Source organism: Narcine bancroftii, chromosome 8 (genome assembly GCF_036971445.1).
Source record: "Narcine bancroftii isolate sNarBan1 chromosome 8, sNarBan1.hap1, whole genome shotgun sequence".
NCBI classification, from domain to species: Eukaryota; Metazoa; Chordata; class Chondrichthyes; order Torpediniformes; family Narcinidae; genus Narcine; species Narcine bancroftii.
In genome coordinates, this window is record NC_091476.1 from 92,984,783 (window position 1) to 93,003,227 (window position 18,445).

The window sequence follows — 18,445 nt, forward strand, 5'->3', positions numbered from 1 at the left end:
CAATTTTCCCTTGCAACCGCTGCAATCGTGTCTGCCTGTCCCGCATCGGACTGGTCAGCCACAAACGAGCCTGCAGCTGACGTGGACTTTTTACCCCCTCCATAAATCTTCGTCCGCGAAGCCAAGCCAAAGAGTGACAAACTCTTAAATAAATCAGAATCCAAATTATTTATTGTCGTGAACAAGTCATGAAATTCGGTGTTTTGCAGATACATCATAGTGCAAAACATTCCTATTTCAAATATTCATAACTGATGATTTTTAATGAATGTATTTACGTAAGGAATAAAAACTGGAAAATGTTACAATTGTTACATTTTAATGAATGAAGAAATAGGTAAGGACAAAGAAAACAGAAGTTGAAAATGCACTAATAAAACTAAGCAAATATGCAAAGAGAAAGAGATCAACAAAAGATAATATGAATCCTTCAGAGGGAGAGACAGGAATAATTATAATCGAGAATCAGGAAGTGGCAGGAACATTAAAGCAAATACGGTACTTTGCATTTGTTTTCACAGTGGCAGGCACAGAATTTACAGTATCATCGTGTGGGAGAATTGGGATCTGAAAAGTCTGAAAAATATAACATAGTAAATATTAGAAAATGAAAATAATTAAAAATATTAATCAGAATAAACCAATAAATCTATTGGTCTTAATGATGTACATCCAATAGTTTCAAGTACGCTGATAGCAAATGCATTGATTTTGCTTCTCTGCGATTTCCAAGACCCAGAATTGACCTCATAACTTGGAAGAAAGTAATTGTTCAAGAAAAGAAGGGAAAACGGGGAAATAATCAGCCAATTAAACAGGAAAGGCTGCAGCCGTTGCGGTCAAGTGCAAGACCCTCTCTCCCACCTTTTTATTCAGGTGCACGCCTGCTTTTTCTCCATACCTTGATGAAAGGCTCAAGCCTGAAATGTTGGTTAGCCTTTATAGATGCTGCATGACCTGCTGAGTTTCTCCAGCACATTTCTGTATTGCAAATAATAAATCAGCTCATTAAGTTTGAATTGGGTAGAAAAAGCTTGTTTTGGAGAAAATTAGAGGTATTGAAAAGTTCATGTTGAATGGCTCTTTCCACTGATTGAAGAAACATGCTTATGATATTATGATCAAAAGGTGGGAATTTGCAACTTAAGGAGTGGACATTTCTTAACAGAATTCTGTACACCATCCACCTTAACAAATTGTCCAAGTAAGGTTTCCTAATGCTGTCCTCTTTATGTAAGGAGTGCTTTACAGAGGTACAGGGAAGGCCACAGAAAATTCTTGAGCAGACATGATTTGGTTTATGGGGTTAAATTGCTTTTCCTTTTGGGGATCTTTGAAGTGAACAATTAAATCGGTTTCCAGAAAGGGCCAATTTAATGGGAGCAAGAAATCAAACTGCCCTTTCCTTGTTTAACCAGATAGCATGTGCTACTCTTTTTTTTTCTACCATTGCTATCTAATCAAAAACTTTTGGCTTTAGCAGTTGATTATTTAATTAATATGAATATTAACTTAATGCCCCCAAATTTTTACTCTTCCCCTCTGTCACTCTCTCAATTTATCCCACTCATCCCCTCCCCTCCCCTCTCCCCAACCACATTCACAGGTATTTGATGTTTAACAGACAGCAGGGGAAAATGATTTCCAGATAAAGGGTGAGTGATGTGAAGAATTTTGCTATTACATGAATGTGGTTCTCGGTCAACATTGATTATAGACCTGTAACAGTTGATGGCCTAAACCATAAACCCAATAGAAGCCTTGATTATTTATGTGATTGGTAATTATTACAGAATGCAATAATACTTTTGATCCCAATTTCGCACTTCAGGTGACTTTCACTAGAGAAATCGTCAGTCATTTATGAAACATTGCCACACTGAAATTCTTCTGATAACAGGGCAGAGTATAGAATGCTTTGGTCAATGATACAGATCTCCTGGCATCTTCTCAGCGCCACTTGTCAATAATGAGCTCCAGCTCAACTTGTGTTTACATGTTATCTGTTTAGTCTAACCATATCTTTTGGGTTGTATCAAAATGGATATTCCCATTTCCCTGAAGGGTGTAGTGCGCTTCAAACCTTTTTAGTAGTCTTTTCAGTTTGTACTTTTAAAAGCAGGTAATATTTTCTTGGTCACTGGTCAGAGTTTGGTGAGAAGCTTGTATTTAGGGATTATTTACATTAGTTATGCTGCAGTGGTCTGTAAACAATGCACAATTGTATGGGAGCTGTATGGCTTGGACTGAGTTATAGCGGTGTAAAAAAAGAAGCTTATAGAAGTTAGGCACCCAGAAGTGGACGGGAGGAAAGCACTGGATTTTGTTAAGGGCAATTTCATGCTCTGTGTAGAATGCCTTGAGCATTTATTTGCCTAAAACCTTCCAACCATTCATAGCTTACAGATTTGATTATTGATATGTTTCCTCACAGCTGAAGATGGAGTCCTGAAAAATGCTTTGATGTTTGCCCTAATATTGTCAGAAATTCCTTGAAAATATATATTACTAAATACTTCACATGGATGCAGTTTTTGGGGGTGGGGGGAGTATTGTTTAAAATTTAACACATTTTCATGCAGCGTGCACACATTGTTGGCGTCAGGAACTGAGATCCACTTGAAAAACATGCACATTAAGGAAAATCATACATAAACAGTTTGGTCTGACTGAGATAAGGATATTACGTTATTCTGAAGAATTTGAGTGCTCTACTTTGCATGCTTATTTCATTTGCGGGAGAGAGAGGAATTATTATGCAAATTGGAAGGCTTCCATTTGTTCTAATTAATGCTTGCCTGTTAGACAATGTCAGCTAAATGACCTGCCATGATTCCAACTGAAGATAAAAAATGATAAAATCATTCCCATTAACAAGATGAAAGGAGTTTTCTGGATATGACGCCAACAATCTTTGTTAATATATTTAGTTATTAATATGCAAATCCTGTAACATTAATATGTAAAGTTTGCTGTCTCTAAAAAGGGCAGCGAAGAATCTGGTTGTTACTGTGATTGACTAATATTTTGCCTGTCTATTTAAGAAATGCTGTGTTCAGTTAACAGTGGGTTGAGCTCAGGGTATTTACCTTATACTCAGAGAATAACTGAAATAGAACCTTACTTGCTAGGGTAATGAAGAACTGAATCACTGAAGACCACTTGCTGCTTCAAAAAAACTGCCCCGTTCACAGTCAAATGATGAAATATTAAAGCAAGAAGCAAACAAGGAATTGCTGGAGGAACTCAACAGGTCAGACAGCATCCATGGGTAGATATGGTCAGTCAACGTTCTAGCAATTCTCTGTTTGCTCTGGACTCCAGCATCTGCAACTTTGGTGTTTCAGTATCGAGAGGGATGCTGACCTGTTTTCCCCTGTGAAAGAGTTGTTCATAACTCTGATCCGCAATCCTGCAAACCTTCTCACTTAATCACTGGTATTAATTCAAAATATTCGGTGTAACGGATTGGACAATTCCTTCAAATATGTATTGCATCAGAAAACAAAATCATCTCTCCCTGGTGGGTCTGGTGAGGAAGCAAATGACTGAAATGGGATGAGCTCTGATGGACGATTTACACCACTCTGCTGTGATATCTAGGGGAGTTAGGGGTTCTTGAATCTTTATGAAGAATTTCATTGAGAAGGGGAGGTGATTCAACATTGAGTGAAAAAGCCACAACCCGATGTATCTAATTTAGGAAAAACATACTTTTCAAGAATAAATTATGAATTTTGTTCTCTTCAAGCCTGAGGTTTGTCCTTTGAAATTATAGATTGAAAATCCACAGACAATTTCCAGGATTAAGGCCTTGATACAGTGAAGCAGCCTCTCTTTATAGCCATAGCAACATGCATGGACATTACATCAGGAACATTCATTGTCCAAATTAGTCCTTGATGGTGTTACCTTGAGTTCAGGTTATCTCCCTACAGTCTCGGACCTCATCGCTTCCTACATTTTTATATTTCCTTTCAACATTTTACATGATCAAGTAGATCACATGGTCCCTGTTTTAACTACTAATTAAATTGTTAATTGCATTCCACAAATAACACCTTGAATCTGTTTCATTAATTTATAAAAATTGTTAGTTATTTCTTGGGCTGTTAAAGATTAGGTACAAATAGACAAGAAAAAAATTGGAATGGACATCCTTTTAAATGATCTGTTTAGATGCCCAAAGCAGAAGAGCCAGAGGGGTACAGCTACATGCGGGGAGGGACGGAATATTCTTAAATTCCTGGAGGAATTTTAATTCAGATACCCTGCTGTAATATGATTGACATTTTAAACCCAGACAAATAAAACTGCCAGCCAACCTAACCAGTCTTGTCTGTGGGACTGCCTCTGTCAAATCCAGAGATTGCTTCTCGGGGTTTGACTGAAATCATTACTGGAATGTTAGATGTAAATCATCAACTGAGACCTCTGGTGCAGGAAAGTTTGAAAGCAAGTTCTCGTCATTGCATTGCGCCAAGGCTCAAAAGTGAGGTAAAACAGTGAATCAAGGAAGGGGTTCCACTGTTGTGAAATGGCAGAAAAATATTTATGTTCAGTGACGAATTTTTAAAAACAGCTACTCAGACTACATTTTTTATAATGCGTATAGTTCGAACTGTGTGGGGTGCTGAATGTCAGGGTAGTGAGATTGGAAAAAGAGCGACCGTTCACTGATGCTATTGGTCTGGCTTGAGGCTGACCACACAACTTTACCAACACCTCATGCACCCTGCTTATCCTGAAACCTGATGGCATTGTTACATATAAAGAGGCTGGATTTTTGCATCAGTTCTGTTTTACCAATCGTTTGGTTTTTGTACATGATATTTTATTGATATTTGTATTTAATGGAAAGGTTTTTGACTAACTTGAGTGGAGTCAACCTGTTTGAACATTATACATCTTTGTTATTCTGACATTACTGGGTCTCTTTTGAAATAGACAAGGATGATGCGCCTCAACATTCATCAGACTTCTATTCGTAGATTGAATTAATTGTTCCTTTTATATTAATAAACTCTGAACTACTTGCCAATCAGATTTTTTAGTGTATTTTTGGAGCAAATATTTTGCATCAAGGTCCAGAACATATACTCTCATTGACCTATTGATCCAAAGACTTGTTAGCCCAAGCCAAGACTTTAATCAACAAAAGACTGAAACGTATTACAGCACGGTCGACCAGTCCAGACTGACCTGGGTCTGGTAAGGAGCAGCCCTTTATGACCTGCCAGTGGGCGTGGCTACGGCTCACAGCCAATCACTATTACTATATGTAAATATATACAAATATATACATTGGTGGTAGTATCCTGTACTATCACACCTATCTGCAAGAATTTCTCAGTCCCTATCCTCTCACAGCCCAGATTGATTGCACAGCACCCCAACCTAGTGGGAATGAATTATATTTCTAAAGAACTGTACATAGAATATGAAGGAATGAAGCAGGGCCCTTTCGCCCACAATGACTGTGCTGACGGTAATTTAAACATCCCATCTACCTTATATGGTTGATAACACGCTATACCCTACCTGTTCATGTAATGTCTAAATACTGCTTAAATTTTGCAATAGTATTTGCTTCCACCATCTCCCCCATCCTGCACCCTGGCAGACATCGACCACTCCCTGTGGAAGTGTAAAAAAAATAATCGCCTCAATAATTTTGCTTTAAACTACCCTCTTCCCCCCACCCCCGTCACCAGTTTAAACATGTGTCCTCTTGAATTTGACATTTATACCCTCTGCTCATCCCATAATTTTATTTACTATCAGGTCACCCCTTCATATCTGAAACTCCAGAGACAACAGATTCAGATTTATTGTCATCGCACATACATGACATCACATACAACATTGAGATTTTTTTCCTGCAGGCGAGCCAGTGTAACCACATATTGGCAGGGCAAAAAAAAAAATGGACTCAGCATACACACACACGTGAACAAAGAAAGAAATGTGAACAAATTGACTGTGCAATACAGAGAGGAAAAAAAATCAATAAAGTGCAGAAGGGTCCTTAAATGAGTCCCTGATTGAGTTTGTTGTTGAGGAGTCTGATGGTGGCAGGGAAGCAGCTGTTCCTGAACCTTGAGGTGCAAATTCTGTGACACCTATACTCATTCCTGATGGTACCAGTGAGAACAGTGTGTGTGCTGGATGGTGTGATTCCTTGATGATTGCTGCTGCTCTCCGATGACAGCAAGGCCTGTAGATATTCTCGATGGTGATGTCCTGGACTGTGCCCATGACCTTTTGCATGGCTTTTCGCTCAGGGACATTGGTGTCCCTATACCAGAGGGCAAAAATGCAGCCGATCAGCGCACATTCCACCACACCTCTGAAGAAATTTGCCAGGGTTTCTGACGTTATACCAAACCTCTGTAAACTCCTCAAGATGTAGAGGCGCTGACATGCTTTCTTCACGATGCCTTTTGTGTGTTGGGTCCAGGAAAGATCCTCCGAGATAGTGAATCTCAAGAACTTAAATTTGCTCACCCTCTCCACCTCTGATCCCCCTATGATCACTGGATTGTATACCACTGGTTTTCTCTTCTTGAAGTCAACAATCATCTCCTTGGTTTTGGTACCATTGAGTACGAGGTTGATGTTGGTGCTCCATTCAGGCAAGTTTCAATCTCCCTCCTGTATGCTGGCTCATTGGCCCTTTTTATACCACCTACTACCATGATATTATAAGCAAATTTGTAGATGGTGTTGCTGTCATAGGAGGCGCAGTTGTAGGAGTAAAATGAATAGAGGGTTGAGAAGGCAGTCGTGTGGTGCTCCGGTACTGATGTGTGTGTTTGTCCAAACACTCCCTGTAACTAAAATACTCTCCAATCCAGGCAACATCCTCATGAACCTCTCCAAAGCCTCCTGTAATGCAATGACCAGAACTGCACACAATACTCCAAACGTGGCTGAACCAAAGTTTTGTACAGTAGCAACATGAATTCCTGACTTTTCTATTCAATACCCTGACTGATAAAGGCAAGTGTATGGTACTGCCTCATTACCCTTATTACCTGAATCTCCAAAGTTCCAAACCAAGGTTCCAAGGTTCCAAACCAAGGTTCCAAGGTTCTAAACCAAGGCTCCAAGGTTCCAAACCAAGGTTCAAAGGTTTGGTAATTCAAGTAGCCAGGAATGCAGGAGGCTGCAAAAAGTAGCAAACATCAGCAGGCCCATCACAGACTCCAACCTCCCATTCATTACATCCAGCTGAAGGGCTGCCTCAAGAAGGCAGCAAACATCAGAAAGGACCCCTATCACCCTGGTCACAGCCTCTTCTCATACCTATGGTTAAGTCCAAGTTCAAGAACAGTAATTTTTCATCAATACCTATCAGGCTCTTGACTTCCCCAAGTTACCCTAACCATAAACAACTTTGGGTACATAAAAAGACCTGTCTGCACCATTGCACTATGTCATTCTCTGAACTTTTTTTTCTTGTACTAACTGTAGGTGTCAACATTTATTATCTATTATATTTATGATCTTGTTCTCTACTGGGGTTATTTAATGTATACTATTATAATTGACTCTGACAAAAGTACCTCTTTGGGTCTAGCTATTAAGAATTTTGGTGCATATATATTCCTTGTACTTATGTGTATGGCAATAAACAGCATTATTAGGGTACATCATGTGGTAAAGTTGGCATATGACATGTTTGCCTTTATTAGGCAGGACATTGAGCAAGAGTAAGGAAGTTGCTTCATACTTTATTCAATATTTAAAGTATTGTATGGAATCCTGGTCACCCCATTACTGGAAGGATGTGAAGACATTGGAAAGTATACAGATTTACCAGGATACTATGTGGATTAGAAGGCATGAGCAATAAATTGGTTGTTATCTCTAGAGTGTTGGGAGCTAAGGGGTGACCTAATAGAAAGTAGGAGAGGCATTGATAGATTTAACAGTCTGAATCTTTGTCCCAGGATAAAAAATATCAAATACCAGAGGATAGGCATATAAGGTGAGAGGGGGAAAGTTTAATGGAAATGGGCTGGGGAAGTTTTCACACAGAGAGTGTTGGCTGCCTTGAATGGGCTGTCAAGGATAGTGGTAAAAACAGACACAATATTAGCATTTAAGAGGCTTCCAGATAGATAAATTGATATCCAGAGAAGAGAGGGATATGGATCATATGGTAGCAGATGGGATTTAGCTTAATTTAGCACTCTGTTTGGTGCATTCGTTGTGCACTTCAATGAACAGAAGTACCCATTCATTCAGCTTTGGACCAAGTCATTCTTGTTCCCTGTTAATGGGCAGCACGTGTAAAGCAACATTATTAGTGCATGCTTTATTGGTCTGAGTGCATCAAGGAGCAAAGAAGAAGCGCTAATTTTGGGGAATGGATGAGAGCAGGCACCATCTGTGTTAATAAGACAAATCTTACTTAAAAGTATGGTTAAGCCTGGGATTTCAGGATTAAATGCTGATTACAGAGAGTTCTGCAAGGGCTTAAATGGAAATCTGTGCATTTAACATTCAAGAGGTAGAGCACTGATGTCCTGCATTTGTAGGGGTTGGGGAGAGAGAGTGGAGGATGGAATGACACAGCTGGCTTCAAACACAACCAGGAGGCAACAGCCAGGAGAACTTAAGAGGCTCCACTAGCTCAGTGGTTAGAGCACTGGTCTTGTAAGCCAGGGGTCACGAGTTTGTTTCTCGCTGGGGCCTCATTTCTATGAGGAGCGCTTGACAAAGTGGCGACTCTCTGTTTTCCCTACAGTCGACAAAGTTAAAGAGTTTCATGTATGTTACATTCTAAATGTAGTACTACATGAACAATAATAGAACCTTTACCTTTAACCTCAAGATATGGCAATGGTCCTTCAGAAAAATGGAATGATTTGACATGAGTAATTTTCCATCTCACACTATATTTCTCAGATCTGGACAATCATGACAACCTCAAAAACTGTGTCCAATGTGAAACCACATGCGAATCATACACTGTGCAACTTTCACTCACACTTCGGAGAGATAGAGCCAAACACTCAGATATAGAGTGTCACAGAGAAACAAGCCCTTTGGTTCACTAGGTCCACACTGACCATTACATTTGCGTAATTTTATTCTCCATATCAACTCGCCTGGATTCTTCCACTTGTGCGTACGGTACACTTGGGGAAAATTACAGTGGCTAATTAATCTTCCAACATACATGTCTTATAAGAGAAAAATGGAGCACCCAGAGAAAAGGCAAACCCAAAGATAACCCTTCAGGCACATGAGGAATCACAACACACTAATACATCTGCAAACATACTCATTTACAAGCACCATCCACTCTCCTCCTGGAGCAGAAAGCATGTGACAGGTGGCAGCAGGACCTGATTTAGGGGGCAAGGAAGTTTTACTGAATGATGTCACTTCTGTAGGGAAGCATTCATGACAGTGATTGACCTTGGAATGACGGATTCTTAACCAGAGGCAAAGCCCAGGCTACCTCATTTCAAGGTCTGTGGACATCTCAACTTCCTTCACATGTATTCCCTCTTTTCAATATTTTTATTGTTTTCAATAATAATAAACAAGTAAAAGCCATTAAACAGAGGAAGAATGTAAAAAGGAATATACAGGTGTAGTAATTATATGTAGAAAAAATTATATATAAAAAAAGTACTTTAACAAACAAAAAGAAAGTCAAGAAGTATATTATGCACAAAGAAATATAAAATGGCAAATTAAAAAAGACTATATATATATATATATATATATATATATATATAATTATATATATATATATATATATAGCTATTCTATAAAATCTACCCCCTTCCCATCTGAAGTTGTTGGTCATTGCATATTAATTTACTACCATATAGAGAAGACTAAAACCACAATGCCATATCTGAATAATAAATTATGAAATTATTTATAAAAGGACCCAATAAATTAAAAAGAAATTCAAACCTGCTACATTGGTCGAGCATCTGATTTTTCCCAGTTAAACATGCCCTCATAACGGATAGCCTTTGTGTACGAGTAGGAGGGACAGCATCTTTCCATTTCATCAGTATTGAATGGCTAGCAATAAAGGAAGCAATAAAGGATTGAGAGACTGTTAAATTCAAGTCAATTATTTTAGTTAATCCAAATAGAGCAATTAAGGGATTTGGTCTCAAATTTACATTAAGGACTAAAGATAAGGTACAAAAAATGTCTTGTCAAAAAAGGGAAAGAGAAGTACAGAACATGTGTAACAGTACCTTCTTCAGTCCTGCACCTGTCACGTTGCCAAGAAACGTTGGGAGTAAAATTTAGCTAAATGAACTTCAGAAAAGTAGGCTCGATGTATGACCTTAAATTGTAGAGGTGAGTTTTGGGCACAAAAAGAAGAATTTACTAATTTTAAAATAGATTCCCATCGAATATTAGAAAATGAAAGCTGAAGATCTTGCTCCCATAACTTTTTAATCTTATCCAGGGATTTCCCCCTAGACTTTAATAAAAAATCATACCAAGCTGAAATCAGCTTTTTTTTGATCCAGTTTAAATTTATAACTTATCCCTATCATATTTATATAAATGTCCCGAGGAAGCCTCAACAATAAAGAATTCAATTCACTCCTAAAGAAGTGATGCTTGGGTCATTTGAATTTAGAAGATAGTTGTTCAAATGAAGCTAAATTATATCAATAAATAAATCTTGAACAGACTTGATCCCCAACTTTAAATTCACTTAAAGCCAAGTCTTGCACAGAAGGTGAGAGAAAATCAAAATTAATGCAGGGCTAGCCAGTAAAAATTTATGATATCCAAAAGATTTTCTAAATTGAAAACAAATTCTCAAATTATGTTTAACCACAAAATTATCGGTTAACTTAGAAGATGAAAAGGGTAATGGTGCTCCAAGAATGGAAATAAGAGAATATTTTTTAGTAGAGTTAATTTATAAATTAATCCAATTTGAAGCGTCCATTCTATCTTTGTAATGAATCCAAAAAGCGACGCATCTAATATTAGCTGCCCAATAGTAAAATCTAAAATTAGGCATCAGGTACAAGATCCACCTTGTAATCCTTCTCTCTCAGAGGACAAGGAGAGGACTGAGGAAGTGGGCAGAGAGTACACCGTGCTCAACATGAATGCATCAGGCACGAGTGCCTAGAAGTCCAAAATGACCTAAGGCAGGTACTGTCCTGATCAGTGTTGGGACCCATAACTGAGTTTGGCAGGAGAGAGGGGGAAGATGCAGAATGTTTTGTACCAGGAGTACAGAGCTGGAGAACAGAGAATTACTTCATCCATTTGACTTGCACTTCGGAGAGAAGCATCTTTTTTTTTAAAATTTAGACACGCAGCATGATCACAGGCCCTTTCGGCCCATGAGCCGGTTCAGCCCAATTGACCTACAACCCTGTACATTTTGGAAGGGTGGATGGAAACTGGAGCATCCAGAGCAAACCAACACAGACATGGAGAGAAGGTACAATCTCCTTACAGACAGCGTTACTGGCCCTGTACTAATGGTGCCCTAATGCCTCTTGCATTATTATATTTTACTGTTTCTGCTATTTTTCTATTATTTTAATTTTTATTATTAAAAAAAAATTCAAATCTATTTGATCTTTAATATCCTTAACTATTCAGAGTGTTAGCAAGACATAAGTTTCTGTTCATTGTTAAGCACACAAAGAGGTGCCATCGATACAGGGTCACTATCCAAAAGAAAAGCAGAGTCCCTCCAGAGACATCAAGTGTGCATGGATCCTGCCACCTCATCCTATGCCCACTTAACCTTCACGACAGCGCAGCCTCCTCCTGTCCTGTCCAGCAATGAACCTGTGTTTGAACCATCCACGCCACTCTCCTCGACCCCCTTGGCTTCCCAAGGTGATTAGGAAGCCATCAGCTTCCGAGTAACTGCAGCACCCTCATGAATTCTATCCCTATACCTGGTCCCCACAAGCTGGTCGCCAGCAGCCCATGGCCTGGTGTGAGGCCTTCATTTGCCGAGCTCCACGCTGGTCCACTGCTTTGGTTTCATTCCTGGTAGAGTCCCCTCCCAGGCTTTTGATGGGCAGTGGTTCAAAGATTCATTTTAATGATATGTAATCATATATTAAAAATGCAACATACATGATACACAGTACTCCAACTTTCCACAAGCATTGCCCGTGCCCCTAACAATAGGAGAAAGGGAAGCAAAATAAAGTTCTTTCAGAAACATTGAGTGTCCGTGGATTCTCTTCCAGTGTTTCTGCAGCCATTCACACTCCTGTTCAAACCATCAGGAATCTGAGCTCCAGATCCAAATCTCTGATACGATCAGGAAGTCTTCAACTTTCAAAGCCCTTCCAGAGGCCTTCTTTCGCTCAGTGCTCTTTCGAATTACACTTCCGTTAACTGGTTCCCTTGAGTCAGCTGCCTGCAGATCTGTGTGAGTCCTTAGACTGCCAATTGCCAGCAGCTGACAGCTTGAGTGGGTCCTTCAGGCACTGAGCCCCTCCCTGATCCGCTGCCATTATCACCATCCTGTCAGGTCATCTCCTACTTTTCTCCTTCTCAACAGAGGGGTTGTTCTCTCTGTTTCTGCTCCCTGGAATCCCAGCACATCTTTGGCTGAAGACCCTGAAGTTGTTCAAGATTTAAAAGAACACCACAGGCTACTTTGACAAGCTATTTTAAGACTGTTTGGAGCTATTGGCATGAGGACCAGGCAGTAGAACCTTGTGGAGCAGTACTGTGTCTCTGCTCCCCACTGTTCTGGGTCCGTATCTGTGGCAGCATTGCATTTTCAACAGGTCTGGCAGTGCTGCCATTTTTTTGGGACAGTGTGGAAGATCTCTGGTGCTTTGCACCAACCCACTGGCCCCCGGAGCTATCAACCCTTGAGGTCCAATCCACCAGATGCCAGACCTTCATGGACCTTTGGTGGAAAACCCATCATTTTTGAGGGCAAGTCGAACCTACACAGGGGGCCATCAGGCAGGATGACTGGGCAGTAGGAGCCCACAGAGGAGCTCTGAAAGACTAGGACTCTGCTCCCACACTCTTCCCAAGTCCGCACCAAGAGCAGTTATGTCGTTGCAGCACTGCCACCATCTTGCCTTATAAAAATACTGGAAGGAGCTGTCAACAATTTCAGGGGCTGGTACACTGCCTAAGACCACGCAGAGTGTAGTACCTCTTGGGACGCTTCTTGGGTGGTGTATTTCAACTGCTTCAACCCAAGAAGGAACATGCAAACAGGCTTACACCAAAGATGGAAGATTTCAGACTATAGCCTGGGTCCAGGCTGAAGTATCCCAGTGAGGAGAAGAAAACGTGCATAAGCCTTTGCCAACATGAACCTCATTATCAGACTGCTTGGTGGTGGATTGATTTACCAGACAACAATTTTTTTTCAAAAGGACTGCTTCCTGGAAAAAAGGTGGGGGGTGATGATAGACAACTTCAAGCTGAACACAAAGATGATTTCAGATTTGCTGTATCACGTAGAAAGTTGCAGAAACATTAAAGTAACTTTTATTGAATTTAACACATTTAATCACATCATGATGCTGACACATTGCGTTAGTTCAACTGACCTAAAAATGTTTTTACGCTGATTTTTGTTTCTACTCAGCATCTGATGCCTCTTGCGTCAGTGTCCAACAATAGTCGGCCAGCGTTGATGGATTCCAGTTGCCCTGATACTGCTTTTCCATGGTTGCAATATCCTGGTGAAACCTTTCAACTTGTTTGTCACTGACTGCACCAAGATCAGCAGGGAAGACGTCCAAGTGCGAATGCAGAAAATGAATCTTGAATGACATGTTGCACATTCATGGTTTTGTGTGCTTGAGGTAGGCTTAAAATATGACAGGAAATCACTAAAATGTGTTCTATCTAAAATACATGATAGGAAAATATTAAGGTGATTTTCGTGAACAGCAGTCCAAACTCCATAAAATGCACCCAAAACTGTTCAGGAAGCAAAATCTTCATTGTCCAGTGTTATTTTTAAAATTTTTTATTTATTTTTCACACTATGAATCATACTGACCAAAATACACACAAACATTTCCCTCTTGAATATAGTGTCATTTTCTCCCCTTTTCCCCCCTCCCTTCCCTCCCTCCTTTACCCCCCTCCCCACTCACTCAACGTTCAACATATACAGTACAATAAACCCATTAAACAATGTCATCACACAATGAAAATAAACAAGAAATTTGTGTCATCTACTTTTACACACTGGGTCAGTTCATTTCATCTTCTTCTCCTTCTGTCATTTTAGGTGGTGGAGGTCCGCGGTAGGACTTCTCTGTTGTGTTCCATGTACGGTTCCCAAATTCGTTCGAATACTGTGATGTTATTTCTTAAATTATATGTTATACTCACCCCTAACGTCGAGGTACTCGAGATGGCAGAGGTCGACAGCATCGAGTCCACGCTGCTGAAGATCCAGCTGCGCTGGATGGGTCACGTCTCCAGAATGGAGGACCATCGCCTTCCCAAGATCGTATTATATGGCGAGCTCTCCACTGGCCACCGTGACAGAGGTGCACCAAAGAAAAGGTACAAGGACTGCCTAAAGAAATCTCTTGGTGCCTGCCACATTGACCACCGCCAGTGGGCTGATAACGCCTCAAACCGTGCATCTTGGCGCCTCACAGTTTGGCGGGCAGCAGCCTCCTTTGAAGAAGACCACAGAGCCCACCTCACTGACAAAAGGCAAAGGAGGAAAAACCCAACACCCAACCCCAACCAACCAATTTTCCCTTGCAACCGCTGCAATCGTGTCTGTCTGTCCCGCATCGGACTGGTCAGCCACAAACGAACCTGCAGCTGACGTGGACTTTTTACCCCCTCCATAAATCTTCGTCCGCGAAGCCAAGCCAAAGAAGAATGTTATTTTTTCCAATGGAATACATTTATTCATTTCTATGTACCATTGCTGTATTCTCAGGCTGTCTTCTAATTTCCAGGTTGACATAATACATTTTTTTGCTACAGCTAAGGCTAACATAATAAATCTTTTTTGTGCTCCATCCAAATCGAGTCCAAGTTCTTTACTTCTTATATTACTTAGAAGAAAGATCTCTGGATTTTTTGGCATGTTGCTTTTTGAGGTTTTATTTAATACCTGGTTTAGATCTTCCCAAAACTTTTCCACTTTCTCACATGCCCAAATTGCTTGTACTGTTGTTCCCGATTCCTTCTTACAGCGAAAACATCTGTCTGATACTGTTGGGTCCAATTTATTTAACTTTTGGGGCGTGGTGCTGTAAACCCAAACAAAAATGGGAACAAGATCTAAACATAAAGATAAAAAATGAAACATGGGAAAAGCTATGCTCCGGAACTATGAGAAATACAATAAACACGAGGTTACGCATGTTGCAATTGTCCAGTGTTATTGAATGAGCAGAGCTTTGTGCAGTTGTCAAGGCAAATGAGCTCTTCGTCCACCAGAGGGAGCGTTTGTTACACCAAATGCCATGACAGCCTCAGAGGTCTGAGATCTTCCGTCAGGATGTGCGATGAAGTAGCATTTCTTCAGAATGCTGATCATTAAACATGCCTTCAGTTGCACATCAGCATCCTCTGTGCCAAATAGCATGGGTTGGTAGATTAATTGTCTACGGCAAATTGCCCTAATGTGTAACTGGGGGGAATGGTTAGCATAGTAGTGAGGGCAACACAATTACAGCACCAATGATTGGGTTTGAATGCGGTACTCTTTGGAAGGAGTATGTATGTTCTCCCTGTGTCTGCGTGGGTTTTCCCCAGTGGCTCTGGTCTCCTCTCACTCTTCAAATGTATGGGGATGGTTGTTAATTTGAGTGGAATTGGGCAGCATGAGTTTAAATGTCTGGAATCAGCTTCTACTGTGCTGTAAATAAATTAAAATTAAAAGAATGTGCAGTTTAAATCACCTTGCTACAGAAAGAATTATAAAGATGTTTCTGGTATTTGAGGAGCTGAGTTACAGGGAAAGGATGAATAGTTTATTCCCTGGAGTCTGAGGGGAGATTTGATGGAAGTATCCAAAATTATGAGGACTTGAGATAAAGTAAATGCAAGCAGGCTTTTTCTACTGAAGTTTGGAGAGACAAAGACTAGAGGACATGGAATAAGGCACACTCATTTAAGGGCTCTTACTTTGCATATGATTTATTGTTGAATATCTGTATTGCAGTCAGTTTGCACTTTTTATTTGTTTACATTTCCTTCTTTTGCACTCGTATCTTTTCTTGAGTATAGTTTTTTGAACTACTGATCAGTAGAAATTCTTCCTGGCCCACAGGAAAAAAGAATCTCAGGGTTGTATGTAAAGTCATGTATTTACTTTGACAATAAATCAGAACTTTAAACTTTGAAAGGTTGAACGAACTTGGTTGGCTAGGCAGCGTTCATCGTGGGGAATGGACAATTGATGTTTAGGGTCAGAACCTTGTTTCAAATTTTTCTTTTGCTCTCGTTTCCAGAATCTGCAATCTCTTGTGTCTCTGCATTCCATCAAAACCTGGGCCCATGCCTGTAGATGATGAAAGTCTTTGGGGCAACAGGTAATGTGACACTCATGACAGAACACCCATCCCAGATCTTGTAGTCACAGCTCTTAGTGTGGCAGTCCAGGTGTGTTTCTGATTAATGGTAGCCTCCAGGATAAAGGCAATGCAATTGAATGCTTAGAGCAGAGGCTGAATGTCTCTTGCTGCAGATGGCCATTGCCTGGTGATCATGCATGATCTCCTTTTCCATTATGACCCCTCTAATCCTGGACCCCTCCATTTAGCCATCCCTGTTCACGATGGAAGAGTGCCCACTAGTTAGCATTTAAAAAATAGCTCTGCTGCCAAAGCTGCTGTAATGGCAGCACTGCCACTGGTGCAGACGCGTGGAGAGTGGGAAATGTAGACATAGAACTCCCCGGCAGGGTTCAACTGCCCATTCTTACTGCCATCAACTCTGTAGAGGCTTTAATTGGCTTGTTAAAGAAGTCAATGGTGGATTATTTTAAAATCTTGCAACTGTGGGATCTGAGCCCAAACTGGCACCACCTGTGTTTGGCAGCGACCATGAGGGATTGCAGAGTCCAGAGAAGCTGAGGACTGGTGCAGTGCACCAGAAAACAGGGAGACCACCCCATTGTAAAGGGAGAAGCAGAGCAGATGACCCACGGAATGGTAATTATAGCAGTGGACCATCAAGGGGCTCTATGGCTGAAGAACACACAGGTAGTGGGCTGTTGGTAACTCGAGACAAGGAACCCACGCAGGGTGCGAGCTGCTGGCGACTGCAGTCAAGGGACTTGCACCAGGCTGTGGACTGTTGGAGACTGGCTGAAGTGGTACCAGTTATCTGAACTGAGATGCAAAGAGTGTTGAGGGCACTGAGGGCTCCTTGGTTGTGTCAGAGGTTTGGATCTGGAGCTTGGTTTGCCAATGGTTTGGAATGAAGGCTGTGTGGGTGTAGAGGCAGAGGAAACACTGGAGGAGAATCCATGGACATTCAGTGATTCTGGACGGACTCTGTTTTGCTTCACTTTCTATAAGGGGTGCTGGGTAATTTCTGCCGATGGGATACTAAAGGAAATTACAAAAGAATATTGAATCTTGAATGAGTTGTGCTTGAATATTCTGCTTCTCTGATTCCATGACCTGCAACACTCCACTTTTTGAACCTTAACCATTGGTGTCTCAGAGCAACTTATATTGCAGAGATTTCACAAGCTGACCTCGTACACTGCACATACTGGCCAATGATGCTTCATATCTTCAACATGACTTTCACAGTCTAGAATTTTTGGGCCAGGTGATGTATTATTCCCCTGCTTAAAGATCCTAAGGTAACAGGATCATGTCACATAAGAACATTCAAACCTCTTCTAGAACTTCTCTAATCTACGAGGGCATCAATTCATCAATTCTGTGTTGTTATTAGCTCAAAGAAGAGGCTCTGTACAAGCCTGAGAATATTTTCATTGTGAGCGCCCTATTCATGAGAAGGAGATAAGAATTAAGTGAGTTTTGGATGAAAACATTTGTGAAGTACGGACAGAAGTAACAAAGGCTGCCGTATCCACTCGCAGAAAGGAAAAGTGATGTCTCTGAGCAGAAAAATGGCTTTCAAGGGGCAGAGAAAGAAGATGCGAAGGGAGAGAGAGGACAGTGTAGAGCTCGTCGAAAGAACCAAAGACTTGTTGATCCAAACCAAGGCTCTTATTAGCAAAAGACCGGAGATCTTCACAGGTGGCCGACCAGTCCGGAATGATCCGACCTGGCTAGGGACACAACCCTTTAAGGCCCAGACAATAGGTGTGGCTTAGCTCTCAGCCAATCGCTGTAAGCACAGTCTAGATACAGTAATTATATACACTATGTACATTGGTGATAGATGTACTATCACAGACTGGAGGGAATTTCTTCAGGCAAAAGAGGAATATGGCTCTGTCTCAAAGCAAGATCAATCAAAGGAGGCC

The 18,445-nt window shown here is 40.7% G+C and overlaps 1 protein-coding gene and 2 long non-coding RNA genes across 3 annotated transcripts in view; 2 read left to right on the top strand and 1 right to left on the bottom strand.

Moving 5' to 3' along the window:
- The first annotated feature begins 47 nt into the window (after positions 1–47).
- LOC138741040 (uncharacterized) lies at positions 48–5,044 on the top strand. Its single transcript, XR_011343282.1, has 2 exons — positions 48–1,655; positions 3,132–5,044. It is a non-coding gene; the product is annotated as an uncharacterized lncRNA (long non-coding RNA).
- LOC138741039 (uncharacterized) lies at positions 435–10,055 on the bottom strand. The gene is made up of 3 exons (XR_011343281.1): positions 9,943–10,055; positions 5,542–5,637; positions 435–576 (listed from the first exon to the last, which is right to left on the bottom strand). It is a non-coding gene; the product is annotated as an uncharacterized lncRNA (long non-coding RNA).
- Positions 5,344–18,445, top strand: part of LOC138741037 (V-set and immunoglobulin domain-containing protein 2-like) — a 72,653-nt gene continuing 59,551 nt past the window's right edge. The window contains exons 1-2 of the mRNA XM_069894513.1: positions 5,344–5,488; positions 16,449–16,529. Coding sequence (XP_069750614.1) covers positions 16,505–16,529 — 25 coding nt within the window. The 5' untranslated portion in view covers positions 5,344–5,488; positions 16,449–16,504. The remainder of the gene's footprint in view (positions 5,489–16,448; positions 16,530–18,445) is intronic.